Here is a 25,741-nt window from a genome sequence, read left to right as displayed (position 1 = left end):
ACTTGAGGATAAGTAAAAAAATTATTAGTATTGAAATTTAAACTCTTATATTTATCGAATATAAATTTTTTAAAAATAATTACATAAATTAATTAAATTAAATTTTAAATTTTATAATAGAAAAATTTTACTACCGAATTAGTATATTATTATCTCATAATACAAGTTTAAACAATGAACTATTACTTTAGAAGTATAAATGAAAAAGTTATTCATTTTTATTAATTAGTAAATAATATTTGCTAACTATCAATTTGTGGAGCCTATAGCTAGTGAAAACAAATCTTAGCAGTAAAATATTTCCTTTGCTTTCATAGACGTGGTTGCCTCGGGTCCTTTGGGTGGCTCCTTACATGGGCTGAAGGTCTGACCCAAGCTTTGTTAGTTTCCACTGAGCCCATTTCATGGGCCCAGAAAGAATACTCTTCTGGAAAGTCCAAGAATGGTAATGGAAAATGTTAGACGGAAAGAAAGAGTCAAAGAGGGAAAGTCAAAAATTAGAAAAAGGATGGCAGGTTTGTTGATAGGTGTTTCATAGTTGTCTCTTCTTCTACTTCAGCCAAAGCTTGGATCAAAGGCTACAGATCTTTAACAATAACGATTACCCAAGATTTGGAGTGGTTAGCAACCGTCACCTTCACTTTAAAGGGGTGATTCTAGCTGAGATAGTATCTTCTGATTCCAAAGTACCCAAGATTGTTACTAACACTGTTGGTTCTGCCAAGGGAGAGATCGACATCGAAGTAGACACAGGAAACGGCGGTGGAGGAGGATACGGTGGGGATAATAGCTGCTGAAGTGATAGTGAGAAGTTTTCCGACGACGGGAATAAGAAAAAGATGGCTTTGTCTTTGTCCCAGAAGTTGACTCTTGGATATGCTACTTTCGTCGGAGGTAAAATTCTTGTCTTTGCTTTTTCGTTGTTTGACGTATGGTTTCATTTAATATTTGCTGTTTGTGTCTTGATACTTGTATAGATTCGAGTTGGTAGAAATTTGATTGGATTTTGGGTAATCAGCAGAACTCTAGACTTGATAATAAAATACAATTGGTGATAATATGCTACAAGTAAAGGAGATGGATATTGTTGTATGGACTGTAGAATTGCTAATGTGCAAACATTTCATTTTACTGAGTTATAGTGGGTGGTGCCATGGGCTACATTAAGAGTGGCAGCCAGAAGTCGCTTTTGGCAGGAGGATTGTCAGCCGCACTGCTCTCCTATGTTTATACTGAGCTTCCAACAAAGCCAGTTTTTGCCTCGTCCCTTGGGCTTGGTAAGTCACTCTTTTTTCTTTTGATGCACCTTGGTGTTGTATGTTTTTGTTGCTAAAGATGATTGATTTACATCTCAAGTGATGAGGTTAGAAGAGATAGGGCTTGCCAATTAGTGTTGGACTTGCCTTTAATGTTGAATTTCCAAAGGATTAGCTGATTTGTCCTTTTGTTATCATCTTGATTGAAAATTTCTTGAGCGTGAAGATAAGATTGATTTTTGCTTTCCAGAAAAGGAAAGGAGAGAGGAGAGGGGAAGAGAAAGGTAAGGGTGTTCAGTGTTGTTGTGGAACAAAGAAAAAATGATAACCCTTGAACTCAGAGCTTAGCTCTATCGGTTTATGCAGTCACCTTAGCATTCAGTTGGTGTAGATTCAAATCCTAACACCTGCAATTCCTTTCCCTATCTCCAGGCTGCAGCCTCTTTTGTACTAAAAAAATAACCCCCAAAGTTATATTTCATAGTGGCTTATGTCTTATGTTACTTGCTAATAAATTGTAGTAACTACTAACTTGATATAGGATGTAATCCTGTCTGTTTGTACAAAGCTAAAGAGAATTAGAAAAGGTGTTGATAGTTTCTAACTTCACAACCTCACTTATGAGGAATAAGGAGGTGAATCTCCAAGTTTTCGTTTGAACATTAATCACGAATATGAGGCTGTTACAGAGGATTTAGCTTGTCTCTTCTCATTTCATTTTTGTCTTAGCTCCATCAACCCTAATTACATTTATGATATTAATTTGAAGGTATATCTGCTGCACTTTTGGGAGTGATGGGTTCCCGTTTCAAGAGGTCAGGAAAAGTCTACCCAGCCGGTGTTGTATCACTTGTGTCCTTTGTGATGGCAGGGGGATACCTGCATGGCATACTGCGTAGTATGCACTAGTTTGAGGCAGTAGTGACAGTAACAAAGTTGAATAACGAGCCTGTATGTTTACGGGACATGGTGTTTTGTTATATAGAGTGCTTTGCTATATCTAACTTTGAAGTTATGAACTTTGTTAAACCATCATGCAATGTGTTTGGACACCAAGATTACTTTCATATTTGAATGTGTTTTCCTCTAAATTATCCCCATTTTAACTTGACATTAAGTCATACTCCTCCCCAACTAAGTTTTCAAACATCTTTGGCAGTTTTGTTGTTTATTTTATACAAATTATGGGGGGAGACAATAGCCAATAAATGCCTTTTCAGCTTTGAAATTTTGTGACTTTGAAACTTAATGCATGTCCAAAGTTCGTATTTTGTCACCTTTCACCCCTTCGCCACTAGGCCAACAGACTTTAAGGAAGGCATGTTAGCATGGGTTTTAATCTCGTCATTTTCCTTCCCCTTGTTTTTTCCTCGTATGAACAAAAAAAAAAGAAAGTTAAGTATTTTGTCTGTGTATTGTGCATAATACAAGAATGTTTTTTTTAGGTGGAAGTTGGAACCTTTAATCTTTGATCATAGGAAGCAACCTTGATCAGTTATAAAATCAATATTTTTCATTCATTATCAGGGTATTAAGAATCATCGATAATATGTAATACTTGTTTGAAAGATGGTGCAACAGGCTTTAGCTTTTAATAACAAAACGGCAATCTTATGCAGTTGCTACATCATCTCCATAGAATGAGCTAACAAAAACCCATTTGGCAGTGATGCCAATATCAACGGCATCCAACCTTTACCGACCAAATTTTCCTGCAGTTATCCAACCTTTACCGACCAGACCTTCCTGTAATTGAGAGTATTTCATTGTAAGTCATCAATGACATAAAATAAAGATAATTTACTCTTTAATTTTTCATAATTTCATGGTCATAATATTATTTATCAGCACTTAAAAAAATTTATATGACCAAAAAAAAAAAACGCAAAAAAAGGTCTAAAAACTAAAACTATTCTAAGTGTTTAAGAGCTATGTTTCTAGAAAATGCAAAACAACAATTCATTATTAATTATGTATTTTTTATTTAAACATAGTACTGGATTTTTTTTTTTGAAATAAGTATTTAAAGATTTTAGTAAATAAGCATACATCAACATTTCTGTTACCTATTTTTCATCCCGTTTTCACCACCAACAAGTTGAGGTTTGACCCTAGGATTTATATATTTATATGATATAAAATATTAAAATTTATGTATTTGTGATATATTTTATATAAAAATTATATGTTATAATTTGTATAAATATAAAAATAAAAAATAATTTTTTTTAATTTTATTAAATTTATATATAATTATTTTTTAAATTTTAAATTATAATATTTTTATTTTATTATTATATTTATATTATATGATCGTATTGTTAGAATGAGTAAATAAATTATGATTAAAATATTTGATAATTTATATATTTATATATTATAAATTAATAATAGTTCATATATTTATATCATATTTTATAAAAAAATTACATATTATAATTTATATTATATGAAAATATAAAATATATTTTTAAAATTTTATTTAAATTTATTTATAATTTTTATTAAAATTTTAAATTATATTATTTTCATATTTTTTATTACCATAATTATTGTATTCGTGCCATTTTTATCTTTTTTATTGCGATCGTTCGCGTTTAAAAGGAAAGCAATTGCCTAATCATACGGGATAATAAAATTAAAAGACAAAAAGAAATAAACAAAGCACCTCAATTAGAAAAAAAAAAAAAAAATCGGCATCCTTATCTGTTGTTTCGCCGGCGGAGGCGAAAAAGATCGAAAATGCCACTGGAGCCCCCGCTTTTCCAGGAAGCACCACGCTGCGACGTCTGCAAATGCAGCTTCACCACTTTCAGACGCGGGGTACTTTCTTGTTCTCAAATCTTTTTTTTTTTTTAATTTTCATTTTTTATACGAATGAATTACCGATCATTTTCATTTAATTCGATGAAAATAACGAATTATATCGTCCAACAAAGGAGATTTTAACGATTAGGTTTTTTCTTTTGTTAAATAAGTAATTATTTAAATTATATTGGAGTGCGCTCCTCTGCTTTGATTTTAGCTGTTTGACTTATCTATTCACGCTAGAGATCACTTTTTCGAATGCTGGTTCAGATTTCTTTTGAATCTAATTATGTTTTTATGGTTTAATTTCGATGCGTTAAATTGGTAATTTGAAAGTATTGATAACCCACTGCAATATTAATTGAAGATTGAATCCGGTGCATGCCTGATGTTGTGAGTATAAGTTCAGAAACGTGACTGTGAATTAGTCCTTGTATTGAAACTTGAGGAACTTGGGGTCATTGGATAGAATCAATAGTTGAGGCCTAATATGTATGCTATCAGTGGGATCACTGGTTCCTGATTTTCAAATTTGTTATGCAAGACAACAGTGCATTACTAATGATGATCCAAAGTGGTGTGATCCTAATTCCTAAGTGCTACCGAACTCTACAAATCTTTTATGGTATCAACTATAATCAAAGTGATGTTATGTGTTGTAAAAGCTCATGATTATATTTCAAAGGAATTATAAATGTAAATGTACACACTTCTATGTTAGACTGATTGACATGTGGAAAATACATGAAATCATCTCAATTTTGCAGCACCATTGCCGATGTTGTGGGAAGACATTATGCCATGAACATTCATCTAATCAAATGGTTTGAGCTCCCATTGCCTCTATTTATATATTTGGGTTACCTACACATTTCTCAAGTTTTTAAAGTATGGATAAGTCAGCTTTAACTAAGCAATCTTTTGTATTCTCTTTCTTGTGTGCATATTCAGGCTTTACCACAATTTGGCATACTTTCGTCTGTTAGAGTTTGTGCAGAGTGTTTCAATAACTGTTCAGGGTAAATGTTTCCTGATTGAATGCATAAATACATATTTAAATATTGTCGATTAGAAAGAGAAGTGGGAGGGTGTGTAGCTTGGGTATGTCTTGGATTCTAGGTGTTGGTGGATGCCTTCTACTCCTGCTTCACTTTGCTTTTCTTCTTATTTTCTTGAGTACTATTTTAAGTGGCCATTTCTTAATATTTTCTTTTGTTTCTTGACATTATTTTTCTCGTGAATTTATTTGGGTGCAGATCGGCAAAAGCTGATCCTCAGCATTCTTTAGGTGGAGTTGATTCTGTTACAGATGAAGTCTTTAGATTAAACATTAGTGCAGTTATGGTTTCAAAAACTGAAGCAACTGCAGAGCATCAGCCTTTTTCAAGCATTCCAGATTGCAAGTGTGGCATGCCTTTGTGTATTTGTGAATCTCCAGCACCAACAACAGATGCACTTCCACTTAAGGTATGAATTCTTCAGTAGTTTTAAACAGCACCTCATATGCTATTCCAAGCTTCTTATGGACCCATATTTGTTTCTGCGGCAGATGAAAAACCATCCATCCTCAGTGGCTTCATCAAATCCAAAGTCAAAAAAGACTGACACTGTTCCCAAGAGTAGAGGCTCCACTTCAAACAGCAAATCTTGGTATGTTATCCTTTCAATTTTGTATTCAATCTTTGTTCTTCACTTCTTCCAAACATAATGTTCGATTTCAAATGGTTTAATATATTATTTCTGTGTGGAATTGGAGCATGGAAACTTCAACTCCTTCTGGCCCATTCTAGTACGGAACTATGGTTTAAGTTAATTGAAACCTAAAGCTGGATGCTAGTAAAATCATGGCCTTCTGGTTTGAGGCATAAAACACTGAAATCAGTTTATCTTCTCTCTTCATCTTGCTTCCCTCTTTGTGCTCGACATTCTGGTAGAAGTTACTGGAATTAATTTTAATGTAGTGGAGGATAATTGTGAGAAAGACCCACACTGTTCCAGTTTTCCTGTCTTGATTTCTATTTTCATGTCCCATTGTCCTCTTTAGATTGTCAGCAAGGACATGGTTTCTTTTTTGCTTAGGTCTCTGGCCTCTTTTGGTGGCAAATTTTACTTTCTGTTTTATGGGACTCTTTTAGACATGGTTAACATTTTGCAGTTTGGTTTTCAATCCTGGTCTGGTGACCAATGGTACTGCTGCAGATAGATCTCAGATGGATTATGATATCAATGGAGAGGTAGAAATAGAACTCTTTAATGAAATGTTTGAATAGCTATTTTAGACATTCAACTTTTCTGGGGATTTTACTTCTTTTAAATTATGTACTTGTGCATTTACTATACTCAGGGTTTAAGAGAAGCTATAAAGAATGGTGATACTGCTGCAGTCAAAAAGCTTCTAAACGAGGTATGTTATGATTTTATTCCAAAATTTCAATTAGAATGAATTTTTACATATGATTACATGTGCAGGGTGTAGATGCAAATTACCATGACAAGCAAGGATTATCTTTGCTGCATCTGGTACTACTCTCTCTCTCTCTCTCTCTGATGTGTGTAGTTCTGTGCATGTGGCTGCTATCGTTTATGTGTTCTTGAAATTTTAATTTCCATTTCTTTCCAAATTTGTATGAAACTAATGGCAGAATTAACTTGGTGTAGGCAGCAATGTTCAATCGAACTGATATAGTGTTTGCCCTCATGGACTGTGGAGCAAGCATGTATTACAAGAATGCACAGGGTAATTGACCGTATGCTGAGTTTTGTGGCATTCCTGATTTTAAATATGTCTATCTACAAATTGAAGTTACTCATGATAGAGTTTTAAGGTTACTGAAAGTTGAAAATGTCAATAAAAACTCCTTTGATTCTGGATAAAATCAAGTGTGAAAAAGAAAAAAAGGGGAAAAGACAAAGAATTCTCACCTTCCATTTGAAAGAAGTATCATACTCATGGTATAGCTTTGTTGAATGACGCTGGTTCTTAGAAGTTCATAATTGAGAACTCTTCATCCTTTTTCATTTCTGATTTAGTTGGTTGCATGTCTGGCTCTGATTTGCATGAATCGTTTTGTCTTGTGATTATGCTTTAACTTTTTTGAACCACATCAATTCCAGGAGAAACACCACTGGATTGTGCACCAGTCACTTTGCAATACAAGATGCAAATGAAGATGAAAGAAAGCGAGCAGGGTGAAATCAACTAGACAAGGGAATTTGAAGGAAGATACATAATTTACTCCGTTAACCAACATGCACGAGCTCGAGCTGTCAGCTTCAACAAGATATTATTGATATAATGCTTCAAGCTGTCAGCTTCAACAAGAAACTATAGTTATAATGCTGGAAGTGTTTGTATTATATCTGTTAGACAAGCTGTCAAACAGGCAGCAGGACATGGAGGCTCAATCAAAATGCTGTTTTTTCCTTTATTTTGATCAACAATCAGAATGCTGTTGCGAGGCAATAAAAGTTCCTACTAAAATACTAAACTCGTTAGTTCTGTTACTATTCTGGTAACATGTAACATGCGCGAAATACGATGGGCCACTTCGGTCGGTAGATGAGCTGGCCGTTTTAGTCTTCCTTTTCCCTGTTTTAATCGTTGGGTTTGTGACACAATTTCTCGATACCCCTTAGATTTTGCCTTTGAGACATGTTTTGTATGCAACTGTTAAATCAAGTTCATTGATTGCATATATGCTTGTAGACTGTAGTTTATAGTGGGGGCGGGAAACAGACTTGAGCTGACAAACATTGACCTAGCCCTCGTCTGTTTGTGTTAGATAAGATATACGGACCATTAGCCATATGTTTGCCGAAAGATGTTACAACGTCTACCTTTATGATTCGGTCATCTACTTTAAATGAAAGACACATGTAAATTGTAACAGCTGCCTTTTTCTTTATTTAATCTACTTTGCATACGACATGGTCAAAATGTTTGCTCGATGTTGGAAGCATGGATAAGGGTTTAATTGTTTACATTAATTCATTCAACAAAATCTTCTTGTAACCATGAGTTGCCAGCATCGAATAATGGTCAAACCTGGCCAAGTCGTGCTGCGGCGAACGGATAGGAATTCCCTGAACAAAAGACCGATGCTCACCTCATTCTTTTGCATGGCGTCTGCATGCATCAAAGCTGGCTTTTGGGTAACCAAGGTCCCTTTTCCTGGAAGGCAAACCATGGCTGTAAATTTTCTCTATTGTTTCTTATCTTTTTCTTTATATATTTTTCCCACCATTGCCTTTCTCCAACTTAAAATCGTAAAGTAACATTGGAAATGGTGGTGACTTGGTGGGATCTGACTGGGATGGTGGAAACTAAAGTGTGATGGGGGCCATTTCTAACGTGTCATGTGAAAAAGCAAAGATTTTGCATATATATGGGATGATGATCTCACCTTTCTGTTCCACCTAACATTCTAAAATTAATCTGCTCTTTTATTTAATGGATGATGTGTGATGATTAAAATGGGTGATTGCCGCATTGGCCTTTGCTTTTTATGACTGAACATAATCATATCCTTTAATCGAGGGCACACATCAAATACAGCATGAATCAGCCAGCAGTAAGCAGAGCACCTTCAGGGAAGCACGCTCATCCCTTTCCTTCCAAAATTTTTTTACTACCTACTTATGTCCATTTAAAAAAAAATGAAAGATACTTGATGAAATCGACCACCGTCCTTCTGAGCTGTGACTTACACGATTGCACGCGATAATGATCTGATCAACCCCCCCCACATCGCCTTTATTCCAAAGCTTACTCACACACCGACAAAAATCCAATAAAGCAATCCACTATCTTCCCCCTCTCGGGCTTGTTGGCTTGGTTCCCCGTCATTTTATATAAAGTCCCTAGATGCTCCTCTACCTCTCCCCCTTTCTTTTCCTTTCTTCTACCTTCTCGCTAATTGCTACTTTCCTTTCCCTTCACTGTTCTTTCTTCTTGTTCCAATGGGTTTCTTTGTAGAGGATCCAGGGTTAATTGTAACCCATCTTCTTAACAAAACAGCTGTTGTTTTAGCAGTGTTAAGATGGTTCTTGTCTTGGGCTCTTTGGTTTAAAGACATAAGCTGCTTCTTTGCTACTACTTTTTCATCTGATTCCAAAGACAACTCTTCTTCTTCTTCCTTTGTTTCTTCACAAATGATTAGAGACAGTCTAGGGCTGACAACCTTTGAAGATGCTAAGGAAAGGGTGCCTTGCGTTTCTGACACATGTGCAGTCTGCTTGAGTCAGTTGAGGGTAGGTGACGACGTCAGGGCATTGAGGAACTGCTGCCACGTGTTTCATAAAGATTGCATTGACAGATGGGTTGACTATGATCAAGATCACGACCATGATTACGAGAATGATCACGAAGATAATCGCAAGACTTGCCCCCTTTGCAGGGCACCTTTACTCACTTCTTCTCAAAGCATGGGCTGGCCTGAGAATGAAACCAGCTGGGCTGTTGAGCAGCTGCTCTACCTATTTGGCGATGATCTCCTTCCTTGATCCACATAATTATCCCTTTTTTTTTCCCTAGAGTTTCTTTCTTTTTACATATTGTTTACTCAATTGATATTGATAATGGAGATAGAGCTTGAAACAATAATTATTGTATATTTAGCAGTCAATTGATAGTTTGGGCATGGTGAAAAGGGTCAATTTTGTTCTCTGGGTAGCTATTGAGGAAAGGAGAAAAAAAAGCAAAGAAAATAGTCAAATGGTCTAAACTCCGAAGCTTGACCCGTCGAATATTTGTATATATAAATCAAATACCTCTTACAAGTTTTTGTATTCTTTTCTCATTTTCATAAACTTTGAGTTCTAAATAACTATAAAGGGTTTTTTTTTTTCTCCCAATTATGGTAGTTTGCTTGATTCCACATTGGTCACAAATTTCTAAGTTGGAAAACAATTTTCTTTAATGCTTCATAGTCCCCTTTCTCCTTTGGCTAACCATACATTCTAGTTCATCATGAAAGAAAATTTTCATTATCAGCAACTACTATACAATGTGAACCTTGCTAATTCTACTAGGAGCAAGTAATATCCACATTACAGGCAGTAGGCAATATGGATACAGCAGCTGTGCTGAAGAATTGCCTGCTGTGGTAGTCAAAGCATGAGTTTTCACAATCCGTTTCCCAAAACTTTTGAAAGGTGGGGTGGTCTTATATCATGTAGAGGTGAAGGAGTTCCGATCATCCAATAGGAAGAGAAAGCGAAACCTTGAATCGAATGGTACGACAGAGAAGCTTCGAGCACCAAGGAGCCTCCACTTATTGCGCGATAAACAATCTCTAACCATGGAGGTTTGTTGTGGCGATAAGAATTGACAAATCCAATCAGGTAAAAGTGAGTCTTGGACAAGTCCTTTGGCAAAACAATGCAACAATTTAGGCACCAATAGCTTCCCTTTGTTGCTTATACCAACAGATGCCTGAATGTAATCTTTCATTGACCTTTCTAGCAACTCATTCACATTTTCAGCCCTGAAAAGCCTCACCTAATTATATAATGAGGACAACAGGAAAACTCAGTAAAACTAGAAGCCAATCATATTAATTAGAAATTTCATTATCGCTAATCAGTTATTACTGAATTTTCAATAAAATTGGCAGATTCGGATGCTATTATAGTCAAGAGAACTCAAAATATGAGATGGGGAAATGAGAAGCAAATGAGATCTTACCGCAGGTGAAGAATGCAAACCACAACTTAAAGCAAAATAAACAAGAGGCTCAGGATGATCAATTTTATACTTCTGCTGCTCGTCAGATGCCTTGATTTTCTGAAGTGCAAGAACCGCAGCCTAACATGATTATAATTAGAAGTTATATATGTCATAGAATACTGTCAAGGAAGAATCCAATACAAAATAGAGAAAAAAATATCCCCAGAAAAAGGAAATGGGATATGGGGGAAAAATGGATTCCCTATGGAGAAAAGAAAAAGAAAGTAGGTCTAATCTCAAAAAACTTAAAAATTTGAAGATGGAAGCCCCAGAAAGTCTATTATAGAGCATCCGTTACTACGATAATTTACCATCCTTCCAAAGATGCCAATACTTTAAGTACTGGTATTTGTTCTCTCTCTCACTCTCTGCGCATAATATCCCATGGCATGGTGCATGACCAGTCATTTTTTTTGAAGTAATATGTCCAGTCAAATTTTGGATAAAAGATTAAGGTGCCTCAGCATAGCTACTATTACATTATCAAAAATTCTTTTTGAAAGGGCTAGCAACTGCACATAAATGGAGTAATTATACATACAATTTGTGGTCGGTAAGCAGCAGGATTCATTTTTAGAACAGTGCATTCTATGTCAGCTGCACTCACTGAGAGTCCTCCAACAGTGTAGGCAGCCTGCATATCATGGCATGCAGTTAGCATTTGTTCATAGCAGCATACAGAGGGAAGGAAAAAGGAAGTGTGGAGGGACAACAGGAAAATTACAGCACCAAACCTTCTGCATTAAGGAAAATAGTTTGATATCATTTCTTGGAACTCCATATGCTAAATATGCCTGAGAAGACAGAGATATAAGAGAAAAAAATCAGAGATTCTAATTCAGTTAAGGCCTAAGAAGTAGTATCTATTGATCTAGAAGTCATGAAAATGCACAGGATGGTCACAAAATGAGGTCTGAGACCTTGTCTGCACTTCTTGCCAAGACTCCTCATCTATTGATAGAATCCCAACTTATCAAAGCTTAGATTGTGTCTATATATATTGTTTGTATTTGTGGGAGAGAGGGAGATTAGAATGCATAGATTGGAAATGAGTGGAAGATTATTACATGCATAATCAAAGCATTATACAGGTTAATCCAAAATGCCAGCTTCTCGTTGTAACTCATTTGAGATGGATCCACTCTGGCCAACTGCTCAACAAGCAATCTGTAGGCAAACAGAGAGGAATAATAAAAGCAATAACTGATCAAGCTCACTACCTAAAGCCTTTCTACTTAAGGCTTTATGATAAAATAGCTCCAAGAATTCCACTTCCTTACTCTAGAGTGAGTGCTCGGAAGCCAATGAAATGAGGATATAAAAACTAGTCTAAAAATAGGATTTAAATAGTTGACCTGAATCTTTTTAGAGCCATAGCTGCGTATTTAAGTTCTTTCTTCCCAACAGACAACCATGAGACTTCAACTGCTGTGCTATAGGTCCCAATAGTACTTGTCCAGTCCTCTTTGCAAGAGACTCCATATGGATCATATGCCCCACCTCCTGAGGGACTCCTCAGTAAAGAAGTTGCTTTGGTTGAGTCTGAGAAAGATTCCAAAAAATTGGCGAGAGGACAGTGAGGTGAAGCGGGTGACACCAAACACTCGGAAGAAGAAAGCTTGCATGAATCTGCTAAGAAAATGAAAATATCTCTCATACGCGTCACCATTTCTTCAGATAGCTGATTGGGTTGATGCCAAAGGTTCTCAACAATATAATTGTTATCAATAACAGCCTCCAACAGAGACATATCATCCACGTTTTCTTCTGGTTTCTCTTCATTACAAGTTTTTGCAATCTGAAACATAAAATAGACTGTTAATCATCTTTCCTTTTACCTCTACAGGATAAGAGATACAATTGAAAGGAATGTACATAAGGTGAATTATTCTAAACAAGTTGGCATAAAAAAGCCCATGAGTAACTCGATATGATAATCAACTATTTTAAAGCCACAGGATCACCAGCATAACACTTTAAAGATATAGATGACAGTACTGGTTCTGATAAGCAAGCCAGATAGCTATCAAAAAGAGATATTGCAGAACATGGCAAATGCTTTAAACGGTACTCAGCAAGACGTCGCTCATTCCTCTCCTGACTAAGTTGATATTGTAAAGAAACAAATTCCTGCTCAAGCTTTGATACTGTAATCTCCAGAACAGCGATGCTATCTAAAAGCTCCTGGGCCTGAAATCCAAATTTAGGAGATTGAGAAAAGAAATAAAAGTAGAAGAGAAACCATGCATTTGGCGGCTGACCTTATCTGGAAGTTTGCCAGGAGAATTTGGAGAAGGTGAATCAGAGTGTTCAATAGCACTTGCTAGAGCCAAGTGCAAATCAGTCTCTTCCTGCAACTGCTGCTGCAACTTTTTAACCTGTATCATCCAAGTGGTAGCATGTGGCATGAGCATGAGATATCAATCCTGCACAGAGTTGGCTGTTACTGGCTCCCTAAGAAAAAAATTTAAAACTTGAATATCATGGTCTTCAAAAATCATTCATTAGCTCAAGTTGTACTCTCTCTCTCTTTCTCTCTCTCTAGCTGCATTGTCTTAGTAACAAAGCTCTACTAATCACATTCACGTTACTTGTGTTTCTTTTTTCTCCCTATCACTCAAATCCAATCCAATGCCAATGCTTCTTTGCTTCCTTGCTGAATAAATCCAAACCAACCTTATATAAGCTTAAGATTGATGTAGATGAGGAGTGCAGTGACATGGAACAAAAAAGAGTTCATTGGCTTAAGGCACAATCATCTTGCCTCACGTTTTAGTAAAACAGAGAACCAAGGAAAATGCTCTAGAATTCACTAATCATAGCCAATCCCTTGTCTCATGTTACCGTAGTTTGCTGTTCATAATTTTAATTATCCTTCTGAATACACTTCTTTAGAACTTTCCAGACTAGTGCGAGCCTCAACAATTCAGAAATGTCCCAAAAAAAAAAAAAAAAGAGTTTTATTGTATCAAAGAATCCCATGGCATTAACTTTGACCAACTAAAGAGCCACATGACCTTAATCCAAAACTTAACATCCAATCTCCAACAAATTTTTTTATGAGAGAAACAGGAGAAGGAAAAAAATCTAGTGAAAGAAACCGATTTCATCACTGTAAAATAAAGGGGAATATGCAGAGACATGTAGAATCCTCTTACTTCTTGTTCAAGCTGGTATTTGTAATGACACATCTGCTCACTTTTCTCTTGTCCACTCCTTTCCTGGGTCTTAGCATCCTGGTAACAACATGATTTCAGAATCTAAAAGTCTTTTAACAAGTCTAAATAGAGACACCATAATAACTCCTCGCTTGCATTGAAAAGGTAACAACTTCCAGATAATAATTTGCATTCAGAAAATTAATAACTATAAAATTGGGAGCAGAGAATTAGCTTTGCAAATTACCTTTAACTCACAACAAGAGTTACAAGGGTCATCCCCAGCTGAAAATGACCTGCTCCAAACCTTGCCACTTTTCCATTGCAAATATCTATTAATAGAGTTTGCCCTGCAAAACCATCCACCCATACTACATTTACCATTACAGAAACAGAAAGACAAAAAAAAAAAAAAAAAGAGGACGAAGAAGAAGAAGAAAAAGACCCACCAGTTGATTGGTAGAATAAAACCCCCATCATTACCACCATTGCAATCTCCATTCCCATTGATGCTATTCTCGTTAGGATTTTGAGGATGACGGTCTTCATCCAAAGCTTCTGCCTTTAGACAAAGCATCATTCCAATAAAGAATAAAAATCTAATGAACACCCAGATGCAAGCACAGCAAGTAAATTTTAGTTGAAGTTCACCATCATTGATTCATGTCTTCTTCTTGCACTGCTGACATATAGAATCCAATAACTCCACTCCACAAATAAAGACTACCCTTTAAAAAAAAAAAGAAAAGAAAATCATCAAGGAATTATTTTCAAGTGCAAGAATGAAACAAAAGGCCAAACTACAAAGAGAGAGTGGGGTATAGGGGGGATTTTGGGATTTAAATTGTAATATTAAGTGGAGAAATGTTAATAGTCAGGGGAAAGTGACCCCAGTACGACAGTGGATGCAAATGTGGATCTATCATATGGATCTATTATGTGATATGTCCCTCTCTGATTTTCGAGCAGGACTCTTCATTCACCGACAATACGAACATGCCCTTTCCTCTTTTCAGTTGTTTTCATTTCTCTGTTTTTTCTTCTAACTTTCACCTTTCAGTTCAAAAACGATGTCGTTTTAGTATAAAATGTCGGTGTTGCTTGCATGACTTGTTAGAAATATTTTGGGGGGATTTTATTAGTTTTTCTCATTGACTTTTTTTTAAGGCATTAAGACCGTGGGATTTTTTTTTTTTTTTTTGAAATAAAGACCTTTAGATTTTTAATTTAACATTTTTCATATTTATTTAAGGAAAATTATCCTATACTTATTAAGTTAATTATAGGGGAAAAAAAGATCTTTAATCTTATCTAATTCTTTCTTTCATTTTGGTAAAAAAGAGAACACGTGAAGTATGCAAATGGACCAAAAATGGGCCAGATTGTCATGCAAACTTGTCAGACCAAATCCATAACCTACATCCTTTACAGGCCTGAGCCCAATATCAGAGCAGCATAAGGTCCAAACAAGCGACTTGGCCGAGCAGCTCTTACCGAAAATATTTTCGTCCAATGTTTCCAGCCCTCCAAAATATTCAAGCAGCTCTTATCAAAGCTGGCCTAGGCAAACGGTGAAGGTAACCATACCACTAAACGCCGGATGGCTACCAGACTGAAGGCAATTTTCGGCCGGATATCCATGACCAGATGAAAGACAATGGTGGCCCTCTCACCGTCAACATCTTTTCTTAGTCTCCAACCTGATCCCAATTCCCTGGAGAATATGCCTTCTTCAGTAACACTGCCAGCCCCCTTGTGGAAGGTTCCATCATTTACACCAATGTTTACGATGCCAATTTTGTCAATTGTCGCTATTGGAGAAGTTGGCTGGCCAACTGATGGTGACCTCAATGCAAGCATAGACTATGCCCGCAGGTTCAACCAAGCCCTTCTCAACAGAATAATTCAATACCAAGGCAGCCCAAGACGCCGAACCCCGCCTGATGTTTACATATTTTCACTCATTGATGAAGACAACAAGAACGTTGAGCTTGGAAACTTTGAGAAGCATTTGAGTATCTTCATTTACGATGGAAGTATCAAATTCCCATTGGATATGGGCATTGGAAGAACTATCGTCCCAGCCAAAGGTGTCAAATATTTGGCCAGGCAATGGTGTGTTTTGTCGTCTTCGGCAAGCATTTCAGACCCCAATTTGGCACAAAGCATTAGCTACGCTTGCCTATACGCTATTGCACAAGTCTTAATTGGCTATGGATCCTCATGTGATTTTATCTGGATGCCAAAAGCGACGCTTCTTATGCGTTTAATATGTAATAACAGACCATCAATCAAAAGAAAGCTCATGTTCATTTAGCAACTTATCTGTCATTGCTCATTACCAACGTGGATCCATCTCAACTACCTTGTCATTTCGAGATCATGATCGACACAGGAAAACATGAACTGGCTCCCTCCTCTAATAAATCTTCAGCTGCAAGAGTAGAAAGCCAACGTACAGCTCTGATACTGCCATACTGGTATCGACATTAGTTATTTGTGGTGTTCATTGAGTGAGTTCGTTATAGCCTTGCAGCAGTACTCAACCAGGCAATGATCTCGTTCATTTCTTTTGTTTGCTAAGGTTAAAATTTTCCTAGACAGCATTGATCATTTTAACTCATTTTACATTGTAAAATAACCATTGATTCGATGGATTCATTGTTGAATTTAGTTAGAACTTTAATCGGAGTCCAAATCTCAAAATAACTCGGGCCCCAACCATAATTCAATCGAACTTCCTTTATCTGAAACTAGTTTTATAATTTACACCCATCAAAAGAACAAGTAGATATTTGCAAAAAGCCCAAAGTTGGCCTAAAATAAATTCACAAAGCAATGGCCAGGACATAATAACACACAAACCCATATGGCAATTGGCTTTGGGTTTCTATTTAAAAATACAATTCCATATCTACAAACCGAGCGAAGCGACTTGGAGTCGTTGAGCGGCGTGAGCGTGCCTATCGCCCAATACCTATAACTTATCAGCATGTCGGCTGCACAGCCCAAAGTCAAGTAAAGGCACTTTTTTTTTTTAATTCTTAATCTAACTTTAAATTTTTTTTTTATTTTATTATTTATTTAATTAAAAATATTATGTGCATATTAAACTCAAAATTTTTAAATATTAAGTTAAATAATATATCAACTAATCTAAAGATAGTCGGCTAAAGGCATATTTGTTTCACTTTTTGATCGAGCTTAGTTTATCAGCAACTTCCTACCAACCTGATAATTGTTTTTTGCACTTTCTTTTTGTTCTTCATGCAATTACAGTTCCCATTTCCCATATAAAAATAATCCTACTTCCCCGATAATTCAGATTCTCACTGCCGACCCTGTCGTCCTCTCTCTTTTTGTCATATTCCATTTTTTCGCCATTGTCCCAAAATATATCTCCTTCTCCACTTGATTAAAAAGGCAAAAAATTTTGGTCCGTTCTATTATTAACATTATTTATGAAATCCCTCAGATTCTTCTCCTAATTTCTAAATATCCTTCAAATTTCCTTTAATTTAAAACCATTTAAAAATAAATATTCTATAATTATATTCTCTTTTTTTCATTATAATTGGGTTTGCCGCGCAGCCGTCACTCCTACCCTCTTCCATTCCCCCAAATCAAAGAACCTCTTTTTGTTTTTTGGCATCTAATTTTTATTAATTAATCGAATTATTTAACCCAAATTATTTTGTTGGCTGCAAAATTATCATTTTTTCGTTCTTGTTTTTGGGGGAATGTTGGAATGTGAAAAGCTTCGTTATGTTTAAAGAAGCGAAGCAGCGGTGTTCGTTTCTTCTTCAACCAAATCCCTAATCTTAACGGTAAAGATCGTTTCATGGCGTTGTTAGCTCGTAACGATCCGTTTTTCAGACAACTGCACATCTTCCCGAACGACCAACGCCGTTGCTTCCAATTCCGTGGCAAACTTGACATGCTCGAAAATTACAATGTCGGCGGTGGCGCTCTCAAGTTTAACAAACCCGCCGCTCGCTTAAATTTGACTCTCAAAAGTTGTTTCGAGGATTCTCGCAGAACCTGGAATCACAAAACACGCGCCTTTGCTTCCCAGTTGGCGCGTGATTTACAAATTATCACCTATAATGAACCCCAAAAGATGGCTAAGTTGGCGATTGATGCTCGTGGCACGTGTCAAAGAGGGAAACCTCTTGACTTTCCCAACAAGCCTTCGCTAGAAAAAATTGCGGTTGCTGTCGATGTCGATGAAGGTACAAACTTTTTCCTGCCATTTCTTCGCCTTCTTTAATTTTTTTTTTGGAAATTTTTTGTATTTTATAATGTAATTATTTTTTTCCCTTGTTTTCTGGTATAAGCAGTACTGGGAAACTTTGTTTCGGCTTTGAACAAATTTATAGCGGATCGTTATTCGTTGAATCATTCGGTTTCAGAGTACCATGTTTACGAGTTTTTCAAGGTAAGACCTTTTTCATGAATTTTTTTATTATTTTTTGTTGCGAAGAGTAGTAGAAAGAAGTCATGTGTAATCGGCAATTTTTGGTGGTGTAAGTCAATTAGTGTTGAATTTTATTCAATTGGTGAGAAACCTCCTTTTTGTGTCATGAAGATCTTTGATATGATTGGTGTTAGCTGCTGGCTAAGGTTTTAAGGGTTTTAAGCAGAGTCCAATCTTTTGTATTTTTTTGTGTGTGAATAGTTTCTATGTGAATTCTGCTAGCTATTTGCACTATAAGTTGTGTGAGTAATGGTTTCATTCTGTTTAATAATGTGAGATGCATTTGCTTCTATGTTCAAATCGCAGTAACGTACTTGATAGTTTACTCTGTGGTTGTGGTCTTTCCTCTTTAATAGTTTTACTTGTGTTGTTTGTATAAGTTTCTGCTTTTGGTATCATCTGTTGTTCGGATGTTGGTTACATTTCTTTAATATGTATTCTGACGCATTTTTTATTTCTGTTACAGATATGGAACTGTTCTCGTGATGAAGGTATCACTAGACATACTTACACAGATGCTATCATTGTTTTATGGATTGCCAAGTGTTTTGTTATCTTTTCTGATAAACTTTTAATCATTTGGAGTTTCTTTTCTTGAGTTTGTATTGGCTAAGGATTACTTCTGAACATACTCTGTTTTCTTGTTTTGACAGCTGATATCCGTGTCCATGAGTTCTTCAAGACACCATATTTCAAGAAAGGTATCGACCCCATACCAGGTGCTCAGAGGGCAATTCATAAGTTATCAAGATTTTGTAACCTCTCAGTCGTAACGTATGTATTCATACTATTCTTGCTTAATAATGTCTTTACTTCTGGCCTGTGCACTAAGCAGGCCTTTTATGTATGAGTAGGTCTCGGCAGAATGTGATTAAGGACCATACAATTGAGTGGTTAGAGAAGCACTATCCTGGACTGTTTCAGGAGATTCACTTTGGCAACCATTTTGCTCTTGATGGCGAGTCAAGACCTAAGTCAGAAATATGCCGGTATGCCCACTAACCCTTAGACCTTAACATTGCTTCTGCATGCTTTGGTATTCGGCTTTCTTTTAATAACCTCAAGTGCAATTGTATCTTAATTTTTATGGTGCAAGTATAGCAAATGTCTTTTCCAGATAGTTGCCTTTATGATCTTATTAATTTCTTGGAGATAGTCACTGCTGACAAGTTTTTCTTGATGAGTTTTCTCTTGCAGGTTGTTAGGATCCAAGATTCTAATTGATGATAACCCAAGATATGCTGTTGAGTGTGCTCAAGTTGGAATCAGAGTTCTGCTTTTTGATTATGAGAACTCTTATCCCTGGTGTAAGACACAGTCAATTGATCAACATCCTTTGGTGACTAAAGTACATAACTGGGAAGAAGTGGAGCAACAAATAGAGTCTTGGATTCTTAGTTCTACTATCCTTTAAGACGGACTTTATAGAGACTCTTACTTCATAGCATTATGAATTGTGTATCATACTCTCAACATTTGACAGTGCCAAAAATTTAGTCTTAGACTTCTGATTGTTCGGGGTGAATCAACCATAAGGAAACCAGCCAAATTAGGGTCATGGTGCATGCGTTGAGGACAAAACCGGAAGAAACATGGGTGAAACACTGCTTTTTTATTAGGTTTCATCTTGACTTGCAAGATGCAGGAAAAGCAGTTGCCAAATGTTGAAGAACATTGGTGTAATTAGAAATTCATGACTTTGGAGGTCATTTCATGATTGCACTCAATGAACAACAGTTTCTTTTTAGCAATGCTCCGTCTAGTTTCTCTAACATATGTGTGAAAAGTGACAAATAAACAAGAAATCAGAATGTAGCATGTATCTTTTTCTCGTACGTTTTTCTTTAATTTGTTGTGCACGTTTAATATTTCACTTAATTGATTTGAATTTTCTGGTTTAAAACCAGCATTTGTCTGCAAGAATATATCAAGGATATCGGACGAAATGATGGTCACTCAGTTATCTCCATCACTTTGGGCTTGAAATATATCAAAAGCTGAACCAACCAATAGTGACGGTTAACATATCTAAGTAATGGACCAAAAAAATGAAAATATATACAAGAGTCTGGTGAAAATTTCCTGGAACATATACTTAAGGTTGAATAGGCCTTAACAACAAGTAAAAGCTGAGACAATTAAAAGTTAACAAAAATTAAATTCAAAGCGTTTTCAATCATGGGGGATTAGGATAGAAGGAAGAGATATATGTCATAAGTAGCGAGCTCCAATTGCTGATGGAACACAAACAGTAAGGGCCATGGCAACTTAAGTCTACTAGTGAGAAAGAACAAGTGGTGCAAAATGAGTTGAGGTACCAAGAGAGAGCCCTGGGGATGTGCCTAGTGTAATTGTTTGAGGAAAATGTCTTTTTTAATCCCCTTTCATTATAGTAAAAATTTTGTAATCGTTAAATGTGGAGGTAACTCTCACATTTAAAATAAATCTTCATAAATCTCGTGTGTTATTTTTCTTTACATTTATTATAGTTTTATAAGAATAAGAAAAGGACTTTATTTCCAACAGTATTATCCTGATCTTTTTCATTAACCAGGCAATCTTTGGTTCTGTTATTGAGGCCTTTCATGAATTAGTATGGACAATTCACTTTCCGGAGCAAAACTAACTCATATATAGTCACTAAGAAGGAAAATTAGCTTAAACTAACTAGAAGATTTCCATGGAGTAAATAGAGGAAGAGGCTAAACTACAACATTGCAAAAGGGAAATTATTTCATTCTTGAATAACAACCCATTATATAGAGGCAGTGGCTGAACAACTCATTATGCTGTTAAATTGAACCTTGTTAAACATAGGATTTTTGTTAGTAGCTTATGTATTGCTCCCTGGCAATGGCATATTTAATTGATTTGTAGTTATCTCAAAATCAAAACATTGCACTACAATTAGTTTCCTAGTGATATTAAACTTCTGCAATATGACTTTCCCCTTCTTCATGCATTCATCCTCCAATCGTTGGAGACAACAAAAGGCTGAGAAACAGTTGGCTTGATTTCATCTAACATTTTTCCTGTTCATTACTGAGAATTAGAAATATGCTTAGCTGCTATAGAGGTTTATGAATCTCAGGTGTTGTTGCCAACAGTCACGAGGTATGTTAGTAGAGTTTTGGATTCTTAATTTCGTGACTAGAGTTCATGTCCTGACAGCTTTAAATACCAAAAAAAAAAAAAAAATTTCTTGGGTGTTGTTAGTGAGTGTCGACCAGACTAAATCACAAAACTCACATTGCAAGAAAGTCTCAAGTTAGTTATAGTTTGATCAGAACCACAAAGAAAAGCGATGTTTGCCCATGTTTAGCAATGCCAAGTTAGCTAAATTGGACCTAATTTAGCTGCAACATTTACATGCGGTTATAAGCATTTTTAGTTCAATGGTGGAATTTTGAAAGCTATATGGACAAGAACTCGCGGGAAATGCGGTTTGGAGAGAGAAAATCTCTATCATTCATTTTTTTTTTTTGTAAAAATAACTAACTTTTAAATGGAATGCCTGAAAGCTCTCCTGTCCAGGTTCCCTTTCCAACTTGTATGACATTAAAGATCGAACAAAGAGCAAGGAGCTATAGGAATATATATTGTCATTGGGTTTCTTGATTTCACTCTCTGCCTTAGCTTGAATCTAAGGCAGAGAGACCTCTGCCTGAAGCAAATAAAACAATGGTTTTCCAAGATTTTGACATAATACACGAACGTCGAAGGCTTGAGAGACAACAGAAATTCAGAAAGAGGGTTGGCATTGCCGTGATAGTAACCATTGTCCTCATTGGTTTAATTGGGGCCGGAATCTTTCTTGTTGTCTCTACCGAGAAAAAAGAACAAGGGAATTCTGACAGCACTAAAACGCAAAAAGCTCCGGCTACAAACCAGGTGTCAAGGTCAGAAAAGCTCATAAAAACTATTTGCAATGGTACCTCTTACAAGGAATCATGCGAGAGCGCCCTTAAGAAGGCAGTGAAAGAGCACCCTTCTTTGGCTCAACCCAAAGATCTTCTCAAGTCTTCAATATCTGCAACCGCTGATGAGCTTGATAAGGCCTTTAGCAAAGCAAGCTCATTCGAATTCAACTCCTCAGAGGAGAAACAAGCATTCAATGTTTGTAAAGAAGTCATGGCCAATGCCAAGGAAGAATTAGAGACTTCTATGGCCAAAGTAGGAGACAAAGATATAGGGAAGCTGTTATCAAATGGTGAATTGAACAACTGGCTAAGTGCGGTAATGTCTTACCAAGAAACCTGCATTGATAGCTTCCCTGATGGAAAATTGAAGACAAATATCAAGAGTACCCTGAACTCTAGCCAGGAGCTCACCAGCAATTCCCTTGCCATGACTAGACAATTTTCTTCATACATTTCTTCCGTGATGGAGATGCCAGCAGCCAGTCGCCACCTTTTAGAATCCAGCTCTCCTTCAGTGGACAAGGATGGACTTCCCAACTGGTTGAACCATGGCGAACGCAGGATGTTGAAGGGTGCAGATACTGAGAAACCAACACCAAATGTAACTGTGGCAAAAGATGGTAGTGGACAATTCAAAACCATTTCTGAAGCACTTGCTGCCATGCCAGAAAAATATGATGGAAGGTATCCTCAGCCTCTTTGAAATCCTGTTCATTTCCCCTAATTTTCATAATATGATTTTCTAGCATGCTTCAGCAGTAAGTATCCTTTTCTTGGTGAACATATTTATTGAGACAATCTATTTCTCCACTTTCAAAACGCAGGTACGTGATATTTGTTAAGGCAGGAATATATGAGGAGACTGTACACGTAACAAAGAAAATGGTAAATCTTACCATTTATGGTGATGGATCACAAAAGACCATTGTCACTGGGAACAAAAATTATGTTGATGGAGTTCCCACTTACCTGACAGCAACTTTTGGTATGCTGATAACTTTTCACACAGCATTCTAAAGTACTTTTACCTTAGGACTAATTATATGGTATAGCATGCAGTTTGAGATAAATCTGCTCAATTTTAAAGAAGTGATTTTCGAAATATTTTTTTTTTTAATTTTTCGAGCATTTCCAGTAGAGGGCTCTAGAGGCCATCCTAAACTCATAATTCTGAGAACTTGTTAGTTTTCAGTAATCCAGAAATATTAAAGGAAATGACAAGGAAAGAGAAAAAAGAGTTATCTCTTCTAATTGGTGAAAAGTTTAGAAATTAACAAAGTAAACAAAATGGTAAAACCTTTATATTGTATGGCTGCAGCTCCATTCCAATATGAAATTTCAAATGAATGACATAATGATGTGTAGCTGAAATGAAATTTGACATTTTGTTTTTGTTTCAGTGGCTTCCGGTGATGGCTTTTTGGCAAAAGCAATGGGATTCAGAAACACTGCTGGGCCTGAGAAGCATCAAGCAGTGGCCACAAGAGTTGATGCTGATAGGGCAATTTTCCTCAATTGTCGTTTTGAGGGATACCAAGACACCTTATACGTACAAACTCATCGCCAGTTCTATAGAAGCTGTGTGGTCGCTGGCACCATAGATTTCATATTTGGAGACGCAGCTGCTGTGCTCCAGAACTGCTTGATTTACATTAGGAAGCCCATGGACAACCAAAAGAACATTGTTACTGCCCAAGGGAGGAAGGACAAATTTGAAACAACAGGAATTGTCCTTCAAAACTGTAAAATTTTACCAGATGTTTCGTTTACTTCTGTTAAGAGCCAATTCAAGAGTTACCTTGGCAGGCCCTGGAAGGAGTACTCCAGGACCATCGTAATGGAATCACTGATCGAGGATTTGATTGACCCTGCTGGATGGCTAGAATGGGAAGGCACGTTTGCACTTAACACCCTTTTCTATGCTGAGTACAACAACGACGGACCTGGAGCCAAAACTGATGCCAGGGTCAAGTGGCCAGGCCGCAAGGTTATTACCAAGGATGAGGCCATGCAATTTACCGTAGGAACTTTCTTACAAGGGGCTTGGATCAATGAAACTGGCGCTACCGTTCGTATGGGACTGAGCAGTTAAGGATTCATTTCTGGTCATTTAGTTATCTCAAGAAACGGGACTAGTAAACAGAGATTTATTTATATATATTTTTTCCCTCATATCTCTAGCATCGTTTCTTTGAGCTGGAAATTTTGTGCGAAAATGACATTTTATTGATTTTCCTTATATAATCTTGAACTAAAGAAAAAGTAATCGCATGCTATGATATTGTATATCAGAATTGTTAGTACCAAAAACCAAATAGAAAAAGACAATGTACTATTATATAGATAGTTTTCTCGCGTTGTTTCATCTTCGTTTTTTTATTTTTTATTTTATTTTCAAGAGATTGTTAATCTTTTCGAATTGATCCTAGTATATAATAATCCATGTTTCATATATTTTCGATTCAATACTTTTTCTAAAATAGATTAACTGCAACAAAGCTTTCTTGCCTCCCAATTGTCAGCATTGGTAGCAAGGTAAAGCAGGCTGGTTCAAATTAATGCTTTTATTTTCTTAATATTTCTCTTAAATTATATTAAAATATTTAATATGATATTTAAATTTTTAAAATTTTTAACGTCATGTTTAAATTATGATTCTATTAATTATTATGATACTTTACTTACATGTTTAAATTATGATTTTATTAATTATTATGATACTTTACTTAATATGACTAATTTCAAATGATAAAACTTGACAAATGAATAATCTTCCAAATATCATATTAATTAATAAATTTATATATTATATATTATATTAAAAAAATTTTAAATTTAAATATTACATTAAATATTTTATTATAATTTAATAACATTCCTCTGCAGTAACTCTATTTCTTTTGGCATTCCAAGAATTGATAATAAGACAGTAAACCGTGGGGTGGAATAATTGACCATTGGGTGCAAATGATCAGGTGATGCCGGCCAGCCGTTTTGAAACTTTCCTAGTTGTTGGACAAATCGAAGCTGCTTGTAACATAGGAATGGAGTAAGTTCGGCTTGAACTGAGAGTGTCGGAGGAAACAGAAACAACTTGTCAGATTTGGACTAGGCTTATACTGGACTGGCAAACGAGTGTCATTACTGGAGGCCGAAGGATAACAGACCAAGAGAAACAGAAAATGTTAGCTTTAGGACCCAATGTAGATTCATGTTCTTGGGCTTGTCTTGGGTTAGTGTGGGGAGATGATTTAAGCTCCACTTATAGGAACGTAATCAACCAGTAATATTGTTGTATTCGGTGGTTAAACACGTTTACCAAGCTGGAGTCTGCAATTTGGCTGGATGACTTGACCTCCTTAAATGACTTAACTATATCAGCACGTTTCTCTCTG

At 36.1% G+C, this 25,741-nt stretch overlaps 6 protein-coding genes and 1 pseudogene across 12 annotated transcripts; 6 read left to right on the top strand and 1 right to left on the bottom strand.

The window, feature by feature from the left end:
- Positions 1–478: 478 nt before the first annotated feature.
- On the top strand, positions 479–2,347 carry LOC111300392 (protein FATTY ACID EXPORT 2, chloroplastic-like). The gene is made up of 3 exons (XM_089747250.1): positions 479–894; positions 1,143–1,277; positions 2,026–2,347. The coding sequence occupies exons 1-3, from the start codon at positions 840–842 to the stop codon at positions 2,163–2,165; spliced, it is 330 nt and encodes a 109-aa protein (XP_089603376.1). The 5' UTR covers positions 479–839; the 3' UTR covers positions 2,166–2,347.
- Positions 2,348–3,880: 1,533 nt separating this feature from the next.
- Positions 3,881–7,552, top strand: LOC111299222 (uncharacterized). Its single transcript, XM_022894295.2, has 10 exons — positions 3,881–4,079; positions 4,832–4,888; positions 5,016–5,083; positions 5,321–5,531; positions 5,614–5,714; positions 6,220–6,298; positions 6,409–6,468; positions 6,534–6,584; positions 6,723–6,801; positions 7,179–7,552. The coding sequence occupies exons 1-10, from the start codon at positions 3,999–4,001 to the stop codon at positions 7,265–7,267; spliced, it is 876 nt and encodes a 291-aa protein (XP_022750030.2). The 5' UTR covers positions 3,881–3,998; the 3' UTR covers positions 7,268–7,552.
- Positions 7,553–8,898: 1,346 nt separating this feature from the next.
- On the top strand, positions 8,899–9,851 carry LOC111299223 (uncharacterized). Its single transcript, XM_022894298.2, has one exon. The coding sequence runs from the start codon at positions 9,024–9,026 to the stop codon at positions 9,564–9,566; it is 543 nt and encodes a 180-aa protein (XP_022750033.1). The 5' UTR covers positions 8,899–9,023; the 3' UTR covers positions 9,567–9,851.
- A 102-nt stretch (positions 9,852–9,953) lies between these two features.
- On the bottom strand, positions 9,954–14,936 carry LOC111299220 (uncharacterized). Of its 6 annotated transcripts, XM_089747249.1 has the most exons (13): positions 14,601–14,893; positions 14,399–14,511; positions 14,197–14,299; positions 13,950–14,027; positions 13,053–13,169; positions 12,790–12,981; positions 12,451–12,589; positions 12,147–12,333; positions 11,859–11,958; positions 11,526–11,585; positions 11,333–11,425; positions 10,750–10,869; positions 9,954–10,563 (listed from the first exon to the last, which is right to left on the bottom strand). In XM_089747249.1, the coding sequence occupies exons 1-13, from the start codon at positions 14,604–14,606 to the stop codon at positions 10,234–10,236; spliced, it is 1,638 nt and encodes a 545-aa protein (XP_089603375.1). In that variant the 5' UTR covers positions 14,607–14,893; the 3' UTR covers positions 9,954–10,233. The 6 variants fall into 6 exon arrangements, with proteins under 6 accessions (XP_089603375.1, XP_089603372.1, XP_089603374.1 ...); XM_089747246.1 differs by having other exon boundaries at positions 12,147–12,589; positions 14,601–14,936; XM_089747248.1 differs by having other exon boundaries at positions 10,750–10,848; positions 12,147–12,589.
- Positions 14,937–15,483: 547 nt separating this feature from the next.
- Positions 15,484–16,526, top strand: LOC111300884 (glucan endo-1,3-beta-glucosidase 5 pseudogene; annotated as a pseudogene).
- A 1,035-nt stretch (positions 16,527–17,561) lies between these two features.
- LOC111300391 (uncharacterized) lies at positions 17,562–20,177 on the top strand. 2 transcript variants are annotated; one of them, XM_022896032.2, is made up of 6 exons: positions 17,562–18,181; positions 18,290–18,387; positions 18,893–18,917; positions 19,080–19,200; positions 19,281–19,415; positions 19,624–20,177. In XM_022896032.2, exons 1-6 carry the CDS (start codon positions 17,791–17,793, stop codon positions 19,838–19,840), a joined length of 987 nt encoding a protein of 328 aa, XP_022751767.2. In that variant the 5' UTR covers positions 17,562–17,790; the 3' UTR covers positions 19,841–20,177. The 2 variants fall into 2 exon arrangements, with proteins under 2 accessions (XP_022751767.2, XP_022751768.2); XM_022896033.2 differs by having other exon boundaries at positions 17,652–18,181; positions 19,080–19,127; positions 19,262–19,415; positions 19,624–19,975.
- A 1,842-nt stretch (positions 20,178–22,019) lies between these two features.
- Positions 22,020–24,797, top strand: LOC111300390 (putative pectinesterase/pectinesterase inhibitor 45). Its single transcript, XM_022896031.2, has 3 exons — positions 22,020–23,030; positions 23,171–23,331; positions 23,747–24,797. The coding sequence occupies exons 1-3, from the start codon at positions 22,108–22,110 to the stop codon at positions 24,436–24,438; spliced, it is 1,776 nt and encodes a 591-aa protein (XP_022751766.2). The 5' UTR covers positions 22,020–22,107; the 3' UTR covers positions 24,439–24,797.
- The last annotated feature ends 944 nt before the right edge of the window (positions 24,798–25,741 follow it).

This window comes from Durio zibethinus, chromosome 18 (genome assembly GCF_047325235.1).
Source record: "Durio zibethinus cultivar Kanyao isolate XHJ-2024 chromosome 18, ASM4732523v1, whole genome shotgun sequence".
Classification (NCBI taxonomy): domain Eukaryota; kingdom Viridiplantae; phylum Streptophyta; class Magnoliopsida; order Malvales; family Malvaceae; genus Durio; species Durio zibethinus.
This window is presented reverse-complemented; position numbering and strand designations above follow the sequence as displayed.